An 18,780-nucleotide genomic window follows, 5' to 3' on the forward strand; every position below is an offset into this window, starting at 1 on the left:
ATGTAAGTACACTGTAGCTGTCTTCAGACACACCAGAAGAGGGCGTCAGATCTCGTTACGGATGGTTGTGAGCCACCATGTGGTTGCTGGGATTTGAACTCCGGACCTTTGGAAGAGCAGTCGGGTGCTCTTACCCACTGAGCCATCTCACCAGCCCCCAGGACAAGCATTCTTAACAAATGGTCAGTTTTGACCTGCCAACATAAGGCCTTTGATTAAACCACACTATCCACATTTTCTGTTCTCTTATCCTGCAGTAGCTGATAATAATTCCAAAAAATTGTTTTACTACAATTCGTATTTACAACTCTGATCATCAAATCCATAAACATTTATAGATTGATAAAGACCATCCAGTTTCTAGAATTTGGCAACCCTTTATTTCACTTCTGATTGAAAAAAACAATTGTATTTATCATCTGTTCTAATAAAACTCTCAGTGCTCAGGCAGCTGAGGCAGGAGAGTGAGTGTGAGGACAGCCTAGGCTACATGGCAAGAGCCTGCCTCAACAGCAAAAAATAGGATGAAAGGGCATTTGTGATCTCATTTCTAAAAACTCAAACACAAGATGGGTGTGGTAGTGTTCACTTGTAATCCTAGCACTTGGGAGGCAGAGGCAGGGAGAGCCAAGCCAGTGTGAGGGCCAGCCCGAGTTCATAAGGAACACCAGCTCAGTCAGAGCCACATAGGAAGGCCCTGTCTCAAAACAAAACCACCACACCACCCAAAATATCAAGTATAAAGGTTTATTAAATGAGGGCCCTGCATTAACTCCACTTCCTCCTAATTTGAGATGAATCTTTTAAGCTCAATCCTTGTCTGCCTCATATTGAGGTAACTAACGAGTTGAGGTTCTGTGTAACGAGTACATTCTGCTATTTCTTGTCTCTACCTGGGAATGTCCTCCACTTAATTCTTTCTTCACAGTGCTATCTTCTCTAGGGGTCTGGAGTCTTTTTCCTGTTGCTTTAAGGGCTATAGACCACTCATGAAATCTTCCTCTCATCTCCCATCTCTGCCCCTCAAAGGATATACTTTTCTTTGGGTGATAAATGGCCCGTGTTCCTTCCTCCTTGCCAATGTTGCCAAAGTTTCATCCATGTTAGGGTCCCCTATACTTCCTGCAGGGAAGAGAACTGACTGAGACTGAGCCACCTATCCATGTCTTTTTCTCTGTTAGCCTGTGAAACCTCAAATCAACTGGCAGCTGTTTCTACTCAGAGATCTCCAGCTGATTAAGAGCATGTTCTGTTTCAGAACAGATTTTGTTCAAAGTATATTAAAACAGGGGCTAGTTTAATCAGTGAGGTGCTTGCAGCACAAGGACGAGGACCTGACTTAGATCCCCAGAACTAGTAAAAAAAAAAGTGGGGTGTGGGGGCATGTTCTTGTAATTCAGGGCTGGGGAGGCAGAAACAGGGGGATCCCTGGAGCTGCTGGCCAGCTAGCCTATCTTAATTGAAAAGCTACAAGTTCATTGAGAACCTGCTGCAAAAACACAAGGGTTCATGAGACACCAGAGGGTGACCACTAGCCTACACACACACACAATTTGTGTATATGTAACATGCACACAAAATATATTTAAAACAATTGATATTTACATATCATACAAGTCCTCCATCTAAAGTGTATGATGCTGTTTTGTTTTTTTTTTTTTCTTAACGTAGCCACAGAATTTTGTAGTCACTAACTACAAAGGATTTTAGAACTTTCTCATCATGCCGGGATGAAGCTTTGTGACCATGAATAGTTACTACTCATTCTACCATGTTCTAAACCACAAATCCTTGAAGGCATTGATCTACTTTCAATTTTTAAAGATTTATCTAATTTTGTCCTTATGTAAGTAGAGGTGTAAAATATGTGTTCTTTGGTATCTGTATTCTTTCACTTAACATAAGTTTTCAAGGTTCATCTGTGTTATCACATGAGCTAGTATTATATTTTTCTCTTTGTGGAGTATTATTGACATAGGGTCTTGTGTAGCTCAGGTTGGACAAAAACTTACTATGTAGCCAAGGATGGCCTTAAACATCTCCTGGCCCTACCTTTACCTCCCAAGTGCTGAGATTACAAGCATGCAATATCACATCTAGCTCTTCATTCCTTTCTTTTAACAAATATTTCATTGTGTGCTTGTCTATTCGTAAATTGATAAATATTTGGATAGTTTCTTCTCTCTGCTTAATATGAATAATGCTACTGGGGAATATATATAGGTACAAGTTTTTATGTGGACACATTTTTAATTATGTTGGGCATGTGTATGTGTGTGTGTGTGTGTGTGTCTACGAGGCTATGTGATAACTGTATGTTTGAGCATCTGAGAAATCCCAGGGTTTTTCCCCCCATAGTGACTGCATCACTGTACATGTCCACCAGCAGTGTTTGAGTGTTCAAATATCTTTTTTTTTGAGACAGGGTTTCTCTGTGTAGTCCTGGTTGTCCTTGAACTCACTCTATAGACCAGGCTGGTCTCAAACTCAAGAAATCCTCCTGCCTCTGCCTCCCAAGTGCTAGGATTAAAGGCATACACCACCACTACCCAGCTCTCTGTGCATGTTTTTAATAGTGTCATTTCAAGTACAAAATTGCCCTGAAAACATACATTGTACTAAATTATACAGACTGAGCAGGTTAAATTTAGGAATATATGTATATATATGGACATACATGTATGTAATAACAATTAATAAAAAAAGAGGCTGTGCATTTGAAAGAGACCAAGGGGAGGCTTGTGGGGAGGGACGGAATTAGGAAGTATTATTTTAAATATATTATAATCTCAAAAAGAAAAAGAAAAAAATTTTAACTTTTGACAAAGTCTGTTTTACCCATTTTTGCTGTTATTGCTTATGTTTTTCATGTGACATATAAGAAACAATTGCTTAACCCAATGTCATAATCTATGTTTTATTTGAAGAGTTTGATAGTATTTAGCATTTACATTTTTATATTGGATCTAAGCCAACTATTTTTACATGGTGTGATGCAAAGATCTAACTTCATTGTTTTACATCGTGCTGTCCAGTTGTCCCACTCAGTGATCTTGGACCCTGCTACAGAAAATCACATGACTGTAAATGTGCCTTATTCTTCATCTCTGAGCTCAGTTCCATCACCTATGCATCTGTCCTTAAGTGACCATAATACTCCTAGATTACCATCACTTTGTAGTTAAGTTTGAATATTAGAAAGTATGGGTTTCCCACGTTTTGTCCTTTATTTTCAAGACTATCTGGACCATTCCTGGTTGGATTTGTATATAAATTTTGGGACCAGCCTCTCAGTTTGTGCAGAGGAGCTGTGATTCACAGCTCCATTGGACCATGCTGAACCTGTCATCTTATTTCTTGCAGTTCCTTATGTATTAATGATGGGCACACCTTCAGTCCTTCATGTACAAACTGATGAAGCCTGAGTCCTCCTCTGTGTTCCTCTCCTGCTAGTCATCACTAACCCCCCACCCCTCTCTCTCTCTCATCACACACTGAATCCAGCCTCACAAACCACAGTGGATCCACCAATAGCTTCCACTACTTGCCCTGCCTCAACTCTCTTTCGTGTTTAATCCTTCACACAAACTACTAATAAGCTAATTTTCCTTAGGAAAAGTTTCAATCAAGTCACTTGTCTTATCCCAAATCCTTCAATGTTCCTCTACTTTAGGTTATGATTCAAAGTCCCTCCTGATCTACCTCTGGCTTGCCTTTAAAATCCTATTGCTCAATAAGCCTTGACCTGTGATGTCACCCCACAGGCAACTGCTTACCTCACTCACTGTGCGTCTTCATGTAAGTAGGCCTTTTGTCACATGTCGCCTTGTGGCTAAACACTACCTTTTTCCATGTCTACGTTATAGCCATAGTCATTCTTTAAATTCCATCTCCTCCATAAATGGAAAAAATACTAGGAGCTAATATTTTTTGAGGACTTTACCCAGGAAGGATACAGTACTGTTCTATGAACTTTATTTGTATTAACACATTTTAGACCTCATAAAAATATAAGGCAGGTGTGTCATGAAATTTATTTTCTAGATGAGAAAACTGCAGCACAGAGTTCAGAAGTCTACAGAGTATCACACATTTATTAAGTTTCAGAACTGCAGCCTGTCACCAGAGTTGGACCTTTAAATTATTACAATTTACCTGCTTCTATGACTTTCTGAACTATATGGTTTGGCAGGTCAAGCACCAGCTATGTCACCTAGGTTGTTACCACAAGCAGGGCCATGGCAGAGTATTACTTTTAAGTACTAATTTTCTCAAGCAAACTCTGATTTTATTATTTCCTCATTTTTAAAAGCCTTCACTGGTTTGCCTAGTGCTGACAGAATACGGTACAAATTTTTATAGCTAAGAGTTTGAGCTCTGCTTTTCCAGTCTTTGGGACTTCTGCCTCTCACCCACTTTACAGTCCAGCCAAGCTGAACCACTGCTCCTCTCCAACAGCACCTTCTTCCAACCCTGGTCTCACTGTTCCCTTTCTACACAATTATCCTTCCCGGCAATTTCTGTATATTCAAACTTGACCCAGATTTTATAAATATGCATAGACACTTTCTAAAGATGTAGTAATTAGGTACCCTTTAGAACCCAGATCAAATGTTACCTCCTTAATTAAGCCTTTTTCTGAAGTATTTATCTCCTCTGAATGCCTATAGCATCCTAAATTTTATGGTTCTTGTAACTTCCCATGTTTTGTTTTATTCAAATGTGTGTGAATATGAAAATCAATCTCTATCTAACATTTTAAAAATTTCCCTAACTTCCTTGAACGTAGAATCAATACTTTAGACATAGTAGACATTCAATAAATAGTCATTAAACGAGTAAGTGAATGAAATGCCACCCCAGATAGCTTTTGGGAAACCTTCCCTAACGGCTTTAACACTGCTACTCCGTGCCCTGTAAATCATTAATTTTAAGTTTTTATGAAAGTATAAAATCTCTTCCCCAGAAGGGAGGGGGAAGACAGGCATCTCATTACACTACATTAGTAAGCTCCTTATAAACACACAAGACATGCATTTGAAATGCAGTTTTCTTGATGAGAAACCTGATCCCCCAGCCTTCAGTCTGGTTTTCAGAGGGGGCTATGCAAATGAGGAGAAGCAGGCACAGAAACTTCAGCAGGTCTTTATTTGGGGGAGGATGTTTGAGCCTGAGGAGAAGAAAAGCTAGGGGTGATGACAGGCAAAGTACTTGGAGGTAAAAGAAAAGCCCCCAAACCTCTGAGGTGTTCACCCACAGCTTCTGCTCTGCACCCTTGACATTATTCCCTGGCGCCATTTTCCCTCCAGCACTGGGTGGTGGTGTCAGGGGAGTGGAGAGCATGTGTTTATTATTGGTTTGTTAGGGAATTATGAAACTAAAGTTCTCACTCCCAGGTAATGGGATGCCAGACTGACAGTGTTACAGTCATGATCATGGCTGCTGATAGGGCACAGTAACCCTAACTTGTCTGCCTAGCCAGGCCCGTGAGAGAGACAGGCTGCCAGCGGGTCCCATTTCCTGACTTTTGCTTATATCTCACCTCTGTAAGGCAAGCATCTCCCATGTTTTCTAACAAGCACTAGCAACCCTCTAGAGCAGTGTTTTTCAACCTGTGGGTCACGACCCCTCTGGAGTCAAGGAACCCTTTTATGGGGGTTGCAAATCAGATATCCTGCATATCAGATATCAGTTCATAACAGTGGCAAAATTACAGTTATAAAGCTGCAACGAAAATATTTTTATGTTTGGGGGTCACCACAAACGAGGAATTGACTGTATTAAGGGGCCACAGCACTAGGAAGACTGAGAACCACTGCTCTAGGTACTCCCTCACTAGATATAAAAATGAGAAACTTAAAAGTTGACAAACTGTTTAGCCAGCTGCAGATGGAGAGTACTAATGCATTGAGCCCCCACAGTCAGCCTGAGAGACGTTCTTGCCAGCAGCAAAGCTCCTCTCTAAGATATAAATACTAAAGTCACTGCATTTGATGGAATTCAGAAGAGGGCTCTGTCAGAGACCCAAAGAATCACTCATCAGTCCCGAATGTGAGGCCGGTCAACTTTTCTTCTCTGTGTGTTTTCTATACTTTTGCAATCCTATCTCAACTCAGGTACTGCTGACTCATTCTGCAAAGACTCAAGCTGTCAGGGGACTCAGCATATGGCGAATGCCTCAGTGATTTCAGATCTATTACAAATAGTTGTGGGAGGCAGGAATTGGAGTGGGGCTCCCTGCAGTGAGGATGATGTGTCATTTCTTTGGGGGGCCACGGGTGCCTCTTGGACACATTTAAGGCATTTAATTTCCTATGTTGTTTTTTTTTTTCTCTGCTTTTAGCATCAGGCAAGCTGTACTGGTTTCCCAGACATCTAAAACATCCAAACCTATAAAATAAAAACCAAATCTTAAAACTCTCCAAATTCACCAACCAACCCACAACCTGTCCTCTCTTTTTTTCTTTTAATTTTTATGACGTAGCACTTTAAAGGAATATTTTTTTTTCCTCTCATTGCTGAGCCCATTACATAAAAACATAGATTCTAATTGGCATCTCTTTCTATGCTGGCCTTGTAGTATACGTAATTCTCTCATTAATTATATTTCACCTTGGCAACAGGAAGGGATGTACACTATTTTTAGTGTATTATTACTTATCTCTTGCTGTACTTCTTGGAAGTAAACCATTCTCATTCACTCACACAAGAGTGAGTGAGTCATACAGAATTAAAGGACCATGCCAGTGGCCCAGAGTGACTCGTCAGAGCTAGAATTAGTATACAAATTCCAATTCGAATCCAATGGTGTCATCACTGAGTCCCATGGCTTTAAGGCTTTTTTTCATTCTGAAAGGCTAGACACCCCCACTCCCCGCCCCCCAGCAAGCAGGGTAGATATTATCTTGGCAGGTGGTGGGCTGGACAGAGAGGCAGGTCTGGAAGACAATGGAAAGAATATGAATCCTAACGCTTGCTGTGCTAATAGCCCACTATGTGTTCTGGGATAGGACATTTCACTGCTCTGTAACCACCAGGAGTGCCCATGGTGCAAATTACATTCGGCTTTGTGTCATATTGTTTGAGCATATATCTCCTCAGCCCCGCTTTGCAAACTCCGCAGTACCTAGTTCAGGGAGAAGACTGGCACGGAGTCAGAAGAGCCTGGATCCAGTGTGTGTGTGGTGACATGTGCAGATCACTTTGTTTTTGAGCCTTGTTTTCCTTCTCTATAAACCAAGAATGATATTCTCCCTCTCATATGTTATTGTAGAGATTAAATGATACAACATTTGTGAATGTCTTCTCCCAGCATTAGGCACATAGTAAGCACTGCATAATGCTGGATGAATAAATGAATGGCTTTAAGTCAGGCCCTTTGAGTGCTATGTTAATTCTTAAAGCCCGTTAGGATTCTGTGGAGTTCAGCACAGCACACCATAGCAGTGACTTCCTGAGTAATACTCTAATGGTCCCCAAAGGCAGAGAGAAATTTCATAGTGTCACTGCCTGGTTATACCTGTTCTGGGAATACAGTAATTCATTTTCCAGTGCTGCCAATCTATTACCTTTCACCAAACACAAAATTCACTTTAAGAGGGGGCAGAAACACAAGTGCCTTTCTGTTATATAGAGGCTGGAAGAATATATTATTAAAATCGAAACCAACTTCTCTGATTTCTTAGGCAAAAAAATCAGATTGGAAGCCAAAGAGCTATTTGGCCTTTGCAGACCCTGGCTAGTGATGCCCTTGGGGAAAGGCGAGGGCTGGAGCCATTCCAAGCTGTAGTTGCACCGACGACCATGGACTTCCTGCCCATGCTGATGTTCTCCATACTTGTCTCTACTCTCTCACCAAGCCTCGAAGAATTCACAGTTTACCCAGAGCACACCTCAGTTCATGTAGGGTAAAATTTAGGCAGGTATCTCTGCTTTTCATTTCCTAATCATATTTCTTCTTGCCCTTTAAAATCTCTCTTTCACTGCAATCACACTGCTTTGCAAACTTACGTGGACAATAATGACTTGTTAACAATAAACATGGCCCTAGCCCTTCCCTTGCCCTTTCTGACTCAGGGGGGCCTCACTGAGATTCAAAGGCGAAATCCTGCCATATAGTTAGCACCTGGTGCAGCTCATCACAATATAATATCCTCTCCCAGGTGATTGGAAATCGGCGCAATGCTGTCACACAATGAGGTGTGCAAGAAAGAGTTTGGGGATTGATTTCCATCATTAACTTGCTATTGCATGGTTTTTGTGGGACTTAAAAAGAAATGCAGTTTTATTACTTTTAAGTACCGCACATAGAGTAACTCCAACTTATCATATTTTGGCAGTTATTTTTCTGGGGCAGGATGTATTTTAAACATGTCTACGTTGGAGTGTCTGGTGGATCATTTAGGATCAGTGTCCTGTTGCTTGATGAAATCCAGATCACTTCAATGAAATCCAGATGGGGAAACTGGGTCTCTGGCAATGGCTGCCAGATCTTCTCCATATGAAATCTCTCTAGTCTGTATGCAAATTCAAAACTCTATATCCTGGAAATCCCAAACCAATCAAATGGCGCTCAGCTTCTTAGTTACTGGACTAAACACAGGGAAGCGATTCATTCTTCCCTAAGGAAATAAGCATTTCTTACATACATCTATCTTGGCACAAAAAGGGCTGGCTAAGCAAATTAATAGTGTAAACAGGACTGCACTGGGGGATGTTTGTCCTACTTAGGAGAATAAACTTTTTATGCACTTTGTGCACATCTACTTACATACAAATAATTGATATGCTAATTACAAATGATTCTTAAAGCCCCTTCCCTGAGGTGCTGTTCTATGCTGTTAGTCTATTTTGAATTACTAGCATGTCCAATGCTTGAAAGTAATAAAAATGCATTTAAAATATTCCATGATTCAGACTGGCTTTCCTCTAATTAGGCTGAGTTAGTGAGGCTTGCCTATATTTAAATAGGATAGATATTTTTCTGCATCAACCCTCATACATTTAAGATGCCCCATCCCCTCCCCATCCCCCCACCTCCTTGGGATTCTCCTACATGGAGCTAGTACACACAAACCCCTTCACATCCAGCTCCCACAGAACCCCTCTCACAGCATCTCCAGGCAAACACTGCCCTTTCTCTCTAGCATTCCCCCACTCCCCACCACATCTTACTTGCTAACTTATATGGTTACTTGATAAGGCTTTTTAAAAATTATTTTAAAAATATCAGTGGCTATGGCTCTTTCCTGATAGTACAACAGGCAAGAGAACATGCTAAGGTCCTCCTAAACTCAGCACCAGGCTTCTTCCTCAGGTGGTGGAGTCTAGCTTTAAGTGAACCTCTTAAAGTCGGGTCCAAGTCAACATAAGCCAGCTCACGCATTAAAGCAGCTGCTAGGCATAGGGCAGCAGTAGGTGCGCTCATTCAAAGCTGTAACACTTCTGTACAGCTTAAGCAGTTTTCATAGGCTGGACTGAAGGGGCAGGGCATCAACTAAAGTCTAAGGGGAGGGGAGAATTACAGTGGAGGTAGGAGGCACACAGTGGAGAGAGCAGTGGAATGGGAACAGCGTGAATTTTGATGTTAGAACATTCCACTGAACACAGACCTAGTCGTGTTTGGCATCTTTTTTCAGAGAAGCCCTGCGTTATTAAAGGGTATGATTATCACGATTTCCATTTAGGACAAGGTCTTCCTGCCTCTGGATAGTTTCTAGCATCAGAACATGTTCTAGCGTCAGAACTTATTAACCTGTTGCCAAAGAATCAGGTCACTTTCTCCAGTGGCAGGAATCAGTCGTCAGGAAGAAGAGAACAGAGAAAATGCCCCAGAGTGGCACAGTGACCTTTCACAGAATCTTAGAACATTTTCCTCCTTAACTTACATGGGATAAAAGTCACCTGGGAAGACTTCTTCATGGGGTCAGGTGCAGTCTGGAGGAGACAGAAATGAAAATGGCATGGCTCTCCAACCGCACACATTTCAGGCCCTAAGGACTAGGTGAGGGAAATTACTGGCTCTCACTACAGCCTCACACAAGTCCTCCAGACATGCATGGTTAGCTCACTGGCTCAGGACAACTCAGATAATGAAGCACAGGATCCCTCCCTCCAACTTATCTTACATTGTGAAGCTCTTAAAGCCTTTTGAATGTAATATTTTAAAAGACACATCAAACAGGGAAGAATAAATGAACGGCCCACTTTGGCCTCACTTCCACCTGTGGCTAACATTATCAGTGAATCTAATTAGTGTCTGACTCATCTATTTTCCAGAAACAATAGGCAATTTTACATCTGCTACACTACAGAGAGGCGGGATAGAAGTTTATCAAATTGAACAAAAGCATGTAATAAAAATACCTTAGTTACAGAGGGCCAAGTTCCAGATGCAAGGCTTACAGGATGAATTGGCAGCTTTTGTTACCTTTATTACTGGACCAAAGTGACTAGTGATTATCCAGGCAGTGTAGCTGTGACCCAAATGAAAAGAGAGGTAGGATAATTGTGTGATGAGTTTCTGCCAGTTTTCCAATTGTAATGAAAATGGAGATGAGGATGGAAGTAAGTCTATGTAATTATTTGTACTCAAATACAAGTTCTCGAAGAGTCCATCCCTTTTCATCAAACTGAAGGGGATTTGAAAAATTCGTACTGCTTAAAATATGTATGTATGAATATCTGTGAGATGTACTGCTGTTGCCACATCATGAAACCCAAAGGAGCAAATTATAATTGCTGGGTTCTCTTTCACTGACGCTCTACCTGTTTCTAAATTTCAATGAGACGGAGGGCCAAGCGCCAGATGCAAGTCCAAGTGGAAGGTAATTTCTAGTTGCCCTGTCATTATAATGAAAGAAAAACCTATCGTCATTAAAATATCTCTTCTTTAAATATTAACATTAAAAGTCAACATTGAAAGGAAACACTCCCATTAAAACTCCCTTAGAGATATCGTTTGCTTCTTGTTTTACTCAGTGGGTTACTGATTGACTCGTTTGGAGCATGGATGGAGCATCTCTACCCTATATGGACATATGGCCTCCTGCCAGGACCGAGATACCAGAAGTTTTGTCATACAAAATGCATAGAAGTAAACAATATTTTATAAAACTAGTCTAAAAATTTGGTACATGAAAAGGATGGACTTCACCAGGAAGAGCTCTATAAAATGACAGGTGACCCCACCCACCTTCTACAGCAGGAAGAGCTAAATGAACTCAGAGAGTTTCCATGTTCAAACCTAAATCAAAAATTCCATATCTAGGAGGTAAATTCTTGTTTTCTGTCTATAAAACTACAAATTAAATCTTGAAAATTAAGAGATTATTTTCTGCCCAAATCTCAGCTGCACATTCACACCCACAATAGCTTGTTTATTGGAGAGGTCATGTGATTGATTTGGATGAAGCTAAATGGTTTATTTTTTAAAATGACTTCTGCAATGTCCTACAATCAAGGTTTCCAAGAACTCTTAGGGATGGTACCTTGTCACTGTATGTAACAGTTTTCACACTTCCATGAGATACTTTACAGACAACATAGTCACTGGCTAGGGAGAGACACAAGTTTAAAGTCTGGTTTCCATGTTTGGTTGATGTACCTGGGAGGCCTGCTCTTTACTGAGGTGAAGCAGAGGGAGGGGTGGATCTAGGGGAGAGAGGAAGTAGGGAGGAGACTGGGGGAGGGGAAGGAGGGGAAACTACAATTGGGATGCAATATATGAGAATTTAAAAAAATCAAAAAACAAAAAACAAAGTTTGGTTTCATCCCTTTCTGGATGTCTGACCACTTTTATAGCATGTAGGCTGTGACAAAGTTGAAGTGACACAATGCATACTTTTAGTAGATGCAGTGCTACTCCTGTCCCAGTTAATAAGTACACCCTAGAAACCAAGCTGCGGCTTACAGCGTTTTGCTTTATTTCCTGTCGCAGTGCCTAGTGTAGTGTCTGTTATACAGTAGATGATACATTTTTGTAGAATGAATGAATAAAATAGTTTTTTTCCCATTTAAACATGCACACATACCCAGAATAGAAATCCATGTCAGATGTTTAGCACAGCACCTGGGCACACAGGAAGCTCCTCCCCTCACCCTCCTCCTCCATGTTAACTAATGTTTCAGAAACTATAAAAAGTGCGGATCCACCGAGTTCTTTGGCAGGAAGGTCAGAGTGTCTTTGGAGAGGTAAATGTTGGTCTTAGACTCACAGGAACTAATGCTGCATTTAAAACACCGAGGACTTCTAGTTCCAAGGTGACGCTCAAGTCAGACAATAGTTCTTGTGCTATAAACACACACTTGGAAGACACTATATTAAGAATCAGTGGTGTGATTTTTTTCCTGTTCTTTATTGGATGTGAGTGACACTGAGTACAGATGCACAAAATACTCTACCAAAGAATAAAAGTTTAGGGTTAGACATGGTATTCCTTTAACTACACCGATGTTACATGTTAACATGAAGGAGGAGTGTGAGGGGAGAAGCTACATTGAAACCCAGGTGCTATGCTAAATAACAAGTACTCTCTAGGTTAGCTACCTGGTCTAGCCCAGTAACAAGACCACAAATGTTCTCAAGAAGCAAGTGAAGCTCTAAAAAAAATTAATTTAAAGCTGGGTGATGGTGGAGCACACCTTTAATTGTAGCACTTGGGAGACAGAGGTAGATAGATCTCTGAGAGTTTGAAGCCAACCTGGTCTACAGAGAGAAGCCTTGACTCAAAAAACCAAATCAAACCAAACCAAAATAATAACAAAATCACTAACCAACCAACCAGTCAAATGAACAAACAAATAAACAAACAAACAAAACACATCAATTTCATTTCCCAAATGCAAAAAAGAGAGAAACCCTTTAAATTACAATTAAATGGAGAGAGGTAAAAACATTAAGGTAGGGTGGGACTGGAAAGATGGCTCTTGCAGAGAACTGGAGCTAGGTTCCCACCACCCTTGTGAGACACATCCCAACTGCCTGGAACTCCAGCCACGGAGGAGTCACATCTTCTGGCCTCCACAGGCACCTGCAGTCATATATACATACCCATATACATGCATACACAGTTAGAAATAAAAGTAAACTTTAAAAGGAGATTATGAGTTTAAAAATCTCCTATGAGACTCATATGACATTATGAGTCTGTAAGTGACTAAATTTTTCTTTATGTCAGTGGTCTTTGATTGAGACCAAAGGTTTACTGCAGTTTTTAGCTACATAATATAAGCCACAGGACATAGGTGAATAATAGCCCAAGGACCAACTATGGGTAGATTTTTATTTGAATGAATAACACACACACCATAAGTTCACTAGAATAAGAATATTTCTCAGGATAGGTTGACATTTCTTCTTAGCAAATCTTCCTAAGTGTCATAGAGTGTTACTGAATGTGAGCTCCAGGCTAACAGAAGCTTTCCTACGTCCTCTTACTGGAGAATCTGGTCAACAGCATCTTCTGTTGGTGATATATTTATACAGTGGCTGGGTGATCTCAAAGACATGCAGTTCAATATTCTTAATAAAACACTTTTACTTGACAGGGTCTCATGTATTTCTGGATGGCCTCAAACTCCCTTTGTAGCAAAGGACAACCTGAGTTCCTGATCCTCCTACCCCTACCACCCAAGTGCTATGTGCAATGTGTGACCGTGCCTGCTTTATGCAGTGCTGGGAGTGAAATCCTAGGCTTTATGTATGCAGGTAGGCAAACATTGACAAGTGACCTATATGCGCATTCCTAAAACTGTGATTTCTTTTTCAAAATGTTTTACCATCTACTTCAATACATGTACCCACACATATTATAAGCACCTCATATATAGTTTTCCTATTAGACAAGCAGATATCCAGTAAAGAATAAGTCCTGGTTCTTAGGGGTGTAGAATGATAGTTAGGATACAAACTAAGAAATACGAGCAGAACTCTGAATTCATTGGTGCATAAGTCAGCATATGTTATGTCAGTTCCCACCAGGCAAGCAGCTGGCTCATTCTGCTAGTACTAGTTATCAAAACCGCCCTTGACCCAACAGCAGACAAGTACTTGTTTTTGTCCTTCTTCCGTACAGCTCTCGACTGTGACTGCTCCCAAAGTCATCATCATACACAGCATTTTAGGCAATAGGCAAAACATTATTAAGACAGTTTTAAATCATATTCACATATAGCTACACGAGTTTCACGTATGCTTGGTAAATGCCCTATCAGGAAGTCACACCTCCAGCTCTATTCATGCTTTTAGATGACAATGCTTAATATTTCTTTCCTCCAAACTTTGTGAGTATGGTATGGGTATGGTATTCTGGGTTGGGAGTGACTTTGGTGAAATTGTTATTGTCTTGGTTTATATAAAGTCTCTATACTGGAGGCACAAGGTTCCATTTGAGGGAAGTGACATGCCGAAGACAGGAATGCTACTATTCCTTTATATTGGTTGATAAAGGGCCAACTTACAATGCCAATTCTACTAGCTCCCATAAAACGTACAGGAAGCTTATATAAAATCATGGACCTCTGTCTTTAATATCAAATGACCCAGGGACATCTAACATGAAATTGTCATTTCAAAAAAAAAAAAAAACCCTTCAGCTCTTTTTGATGGTATTAGAAAACATTCACATAATATTTCCATATCCAGTCTATTACAAGAAGAAATTTTAAATAAGTAGGGGTACTCAGTGTTATGATGAAACTTTTAAGTCCCTGCCTGACTAGTTGGCAGTATGAAAGTCACAAGCAAGGGAAAAGGCGATCTTTCTATAAAACAAAGGGAAGAAAGAAAGAAATGAAGGGAAATAAGAAAAAAGGAAGAAAAGAGAACATTGAAAGAAGGCAGAGCAATGAGTGTCAATGAATCCTGCAGAGAAAATCAGCTCAGGAAGAAACTAGCAAGTGAGAGACAACCCAGGAGCCGTGCATCATCCACACGTGCCAGTTATAAGCTGCTTTCTATCTCTGTAGTGAGGGGTGAGCCAGAGAACCAGCAGGCTTACAGAGCAAAACAGGCGAGAAGGACACAGCAGAAGGGTTGCGTGACTTCCCCAAAAGATCAGCAACTCCTCTTTCAAGTGTCTTTTGAGGTAGGCACTGTAACGATGGCCAATTGTAAGGGTCTCTTGTTCCAAACCATGCTAGAGTAGAAGTACCTCGAGGATAGTGACTGAGACTACTGCTAAGCTATACAAAGCTATTTAGATGCTAAAGATTGGTGTGTCTTCTCTGTACTATTTTTCTCCTTGTACTCTACTACCTGACCACCTGAGAGCCAGGAAGCTGGCACTCCAGCTTTGCCGAGTCTGCTGTCCATCAAATGAACTGTTCATTCCTAGAGGACCTGGGGAGGAGACATTGTGCCAAAACCTCATTTGGGGCGCCTTTATTATTATTATTATTATTATTGAAGGATGTTTCCTTCCTGTGACAGGAATGTCAGGTATAATAATGGTGGGCAGATACTTGGCATGGGAAGCCTTCCTGGCACCCTTGGAGAGAGGCACCTTGTCATGGTGCCATCAACAGACTTGACTTCTGAAGCAAAGCAAAGGAAGCAACCCTTGTGCTTCTTTATGGGAACCTGGGGTCTGTTGTTCTTGGTGAGCAGTGTCTGCACTCCCCATGAGGCTTACCAGGCAATCCTTGGATCTGGAAACTGATGAGTGTCTGGTTCTTTAGTTGGCAAGCTACAAGACTCTTTAATGAAGGTTAGCCTGACATCCACAAAAGCCACCAGCCTACCAGGATGCCTGTGGCAGAATGGATTGTGAAGGGAAATCATATGGAACCTTGGGGCTATATTTACCTTAAAAATGCTTCTAATCATGTTTAATACCCAGGCTATTTTAAACATGAATTGCTATGACATTAACTTTTGAAAAATCATTTATAAGGAATTAGTGTACATAAAACAAAAAAAGAAAATATAGGGAAAAAGAGACATTTTCCCGACTTAAAGATAAACAGTAGCTTTCCTTCAGGAGAGTAGAAGCTGGGAAATCCTCAAGTCTGCACATAATGTCCAGCTTTTGTCACAGTCAGTGAAATGCCAAGCTGATGGGGGATAAAAGAGAATCTCAGGAGGTCTTATGATTGGCAGATAATTCAATAGGGGCGCATGTAAGGTGATCCACTTAGTGAAGGCCAGATATCCCAAACTATACTTGCAGGCTGGTAAATGGTGGTCTTTCAATTAAGACGCAGGAAAGAGCTCTAAGAAACCCTGTGGACAGTCCCCTGAAAGAACAACTTAGTGTCCTGCTATGGTAAGGGAAAAAAAAAAAAAGGCCAACAAAATGTTGGGCACTGTCAAGAAGGAGATTAAAAGACAAACTAATTTTCCTTTTACAGAGAACCACAGGCCATCTTCATTGGTAAGGTTACATAAGCAGTTCTGATCTGCACATCTCAAGGACAGAACAAAGCCTAAGGGGAACAAAGAAGGGCAATTAAACCATCAGTGGCAGCCGGACAATACAGAGTTATCCTAGGGACACGATGGAGATTATGAAGAGGCCAGTGCTGTTAAATGACTGTAAGATGACTTGTCCCCCCAAGTCCCTGAAGCTAAGAAGGACCTTTGAAGATTTTATTTCTCATATAGTTCTACTCTGTTTACACAACTGCCTATGATGGGGGCCAGAGCAGGCAGGCTCCTCTGGGAAGTCCCTGGTTTCTACCAGAAAGGTGAGCTGGGTGGGGGTAGGGATTCAAGACATTCCCATCTGCACCACTTCCCTTTGGTGAGCTTGACTAGTGGACTTGTAGTCAGGCTTCCCTTCTCTATTGCCCTTGGCAGCTGTGAAATTGTTCCTGACCAATCTTAATTTTGATGAGTATGAGCTTAGCCTCCTTCCATTATGTAGGACTGTCAACCCCGATAGTGTACAAATCAAACCATGTCTACCTGTCCATGTGTAGCTTGGTAACTGTATTCTTAACTCTAGGGGGGAAAAGAAATGTGGGCTGGGGAAGAATGTAGCTTAGTGTATACAGGGCCTGGAGTCTATCTTCAGCACAGGAAACATATTCCATCCTTTCCAACCTCCCTTCCTTATTGTTTCTCTGCTTTCTGAGTACACATTTAATCATGTATACAGATAGGACACAATAATGAATGGTAAATAATTATCAACTCTAATGCTCATGTCAGTGGAAGAAAGCAGGTCTCCATGAGAAAAAAACAAAATATACTGTTGGGCTAATGAAGCCACACACATGCAAGAAAGTACAGGTGAAGGGATTCCCCAGGACAGCTTAAAAGTTTTTATTTTGGGGATAGTCTTCATCATATCGTATAGCAGGTTAGGTCAAATGTAAACGCTTGTCTCTGGTCCAACTGCTTAGTGCTCTCTAACAGGGGACACTTACCACATCACACAAGCATAGTATGTATATCTAAAAGCTATATGAGTTGGGCATGGTGGTGCAGTTGGAATGCAGAGGCAGGCAGATCTCTGTGAGTTTGAGGCCAGCGTGGTCTGCATAGAGGATTTCAGTACGACCAGTGTTATATAGAAAAAGCCTATCTCAAAAAAAAAAAAAAAAAAAGATAGCAGATATGTGAGCATACAGTGGCTTTCATTTCCAAATTGTTCCTTGAAAACAAGAATTGTGAGCTTGAGGAACACGGAGCTCCAGAGAGATCCGATCAACCTGCAACCTGCAAGTAGCTCGGTGTTCCTGCCATACCTTTCACAGATGTGATAGTACTTCTCATCCTGGATGCCATCCTGAATGGGCACATTGACACTGTAGTACCGTCCTTTCCCCAGGCCAACATCAGACATGTCACCTGTTCCTGTAAAAGACAGAAATGCTGTGACCACTCATTAAGAACACAAGCACTAGAAAACACAAAGGACTGTCTTGGAGCAATTCAGAACAGCAAAGTGGTCAATTAGGATACCAACTGTAAATTCTTGGTTTTCTCTAAGATGACGAAACTGAAAAATAATCTAGAGAAATAATAACTATAAATGCTGTTGTGGGAAGTGGAAAAACAATAAGGAAATTGAGAAATATTAATATATATCATACTGGGTGAAATAAAACAGTAAGAGCTAACATCACATGTCATTTGCGGTTATCAGAATTACTTGTGGTATGTGGTAAAATTGTAAGTGGTCTGTCTGTTGACAGGCCATAAAAATCACCTGGAATTAAAAAACAGCATTCACTGTCATTCCTTTGTCATTGTCACTTGAAGTGATACGTGTTAAAATTTTGCAGAGAACAGCACAAATAACAGCATGGGGATATATAAAAACAAGCTATAAAGAACATGTAAAAATTATAGTATCTCGACACAGGCTGTGTGGGGAGCATGCAGTTGACTTGCCTGGGAAAAATCCTGGGGAGAACTTGTGCAGGGACACAGTCATAACCTTCGATGTAAAACTGAAGGCATCTTCTACACCTACCGGAGAAAAAGGTCAAAAGGATCATATCAGATAGGCAATTCCTGTTCTCAACACCTGAAAATCTAACAAGTAGCGATGGGAAGAAGGTGAGAGGGGAAGGCAGCTGGAACAGAGAATGAACCGAGAACCAAAAGAACATAAACTCTTGGTTTCTGATTGCAGTAATTGCAGATAAGAGAGAACATAGCCCCAATTCATGGCAACCTGAGCTTCCCGTTTCCAAGCAATAAGATGCCCAGATTCTTCACCCTAACTTCTATTCTAAAAGGTGGGAAAGAGCAAGAGCCCAGGACCGAGGCTCTAGCCACAGAACTGAGCAGAGAAAAATGGCTTCAACCAGAAAGATTCATCATCTGTT

The 18,780-nt window shown here is 41.0% G+C and overlaps 1 protein-coding gene and 1 long non-coding RNA gene across 29 annotated transcripts in view; one reads left to right on the forward strand and one right to left on the reverse strand.

Moving 5' to 3' along the window:
• Hdac8 (histone deacetylase 8) overlaps positions 1 to 18,780 on the reverse strand; it is a 220,744-nt gene that overhangs the window by 125,786 nt on the left and 76,178 nt on the right. For all 6 annotated transcript variants that reach the window (XM_006528276.4, NM_027382.4, XM_006528275.4 and 3 more), the window contains exons 6-7: positions 18,341 to 18,418; positions 17,692 to 17,800 (exon numbers count right to left, since the gene is read on the reverse strand). In XM_006528276.4, coding sequence (XP_006528339.1) covers positions 17,692 to 17,800; positions 18,341 to 18,418 — 187 coding nt within the window. The remainder of the gene's footprint in view (positions 1 to 17,691; positions 17,801 to 18,340; positions 18,419 to 18,780) is intronic.
• Gm32262 overlaps positions 1 to 18,780 on the forward strand; it is a 208,974-nt gene that overhangs the window by 114,071 nt on the left and 76,123 nt on the right. For 19 of the 23 annotated variants that reach the window (XR_003953070.1, XR_003953056.1, XR_003953050.1 and 16 more), the window contains one exon: positions 10,981 to 13,708. The exons of 3 other annotated variants lie outside the window; for them this stretch is intronic. This is a non-coding gene — a long non-coding RNA (predicted gene, 32262). The remainder of the gene's footprint in view (positions 1 to 10,980; positions 13,709 to 18,780) is intronic. One more of the 23 variants, XR_003953053.1, reaches the window with a different exon arrangement.

Source organism: Mus musculus, chromosome X (assembly GCF_000001635.26).
Source record: "Mus musculus strain C57BL/6J chromosome X, GRCm38.p6 C57BL/6J".
In the NCBI taxonomy this organism is placed as follows: domain Eukaryota; kingdom Metazoa; phylum Chordata; class Mammalia; order Rodentia; family Muridae; genus Mus; species Mus musculus.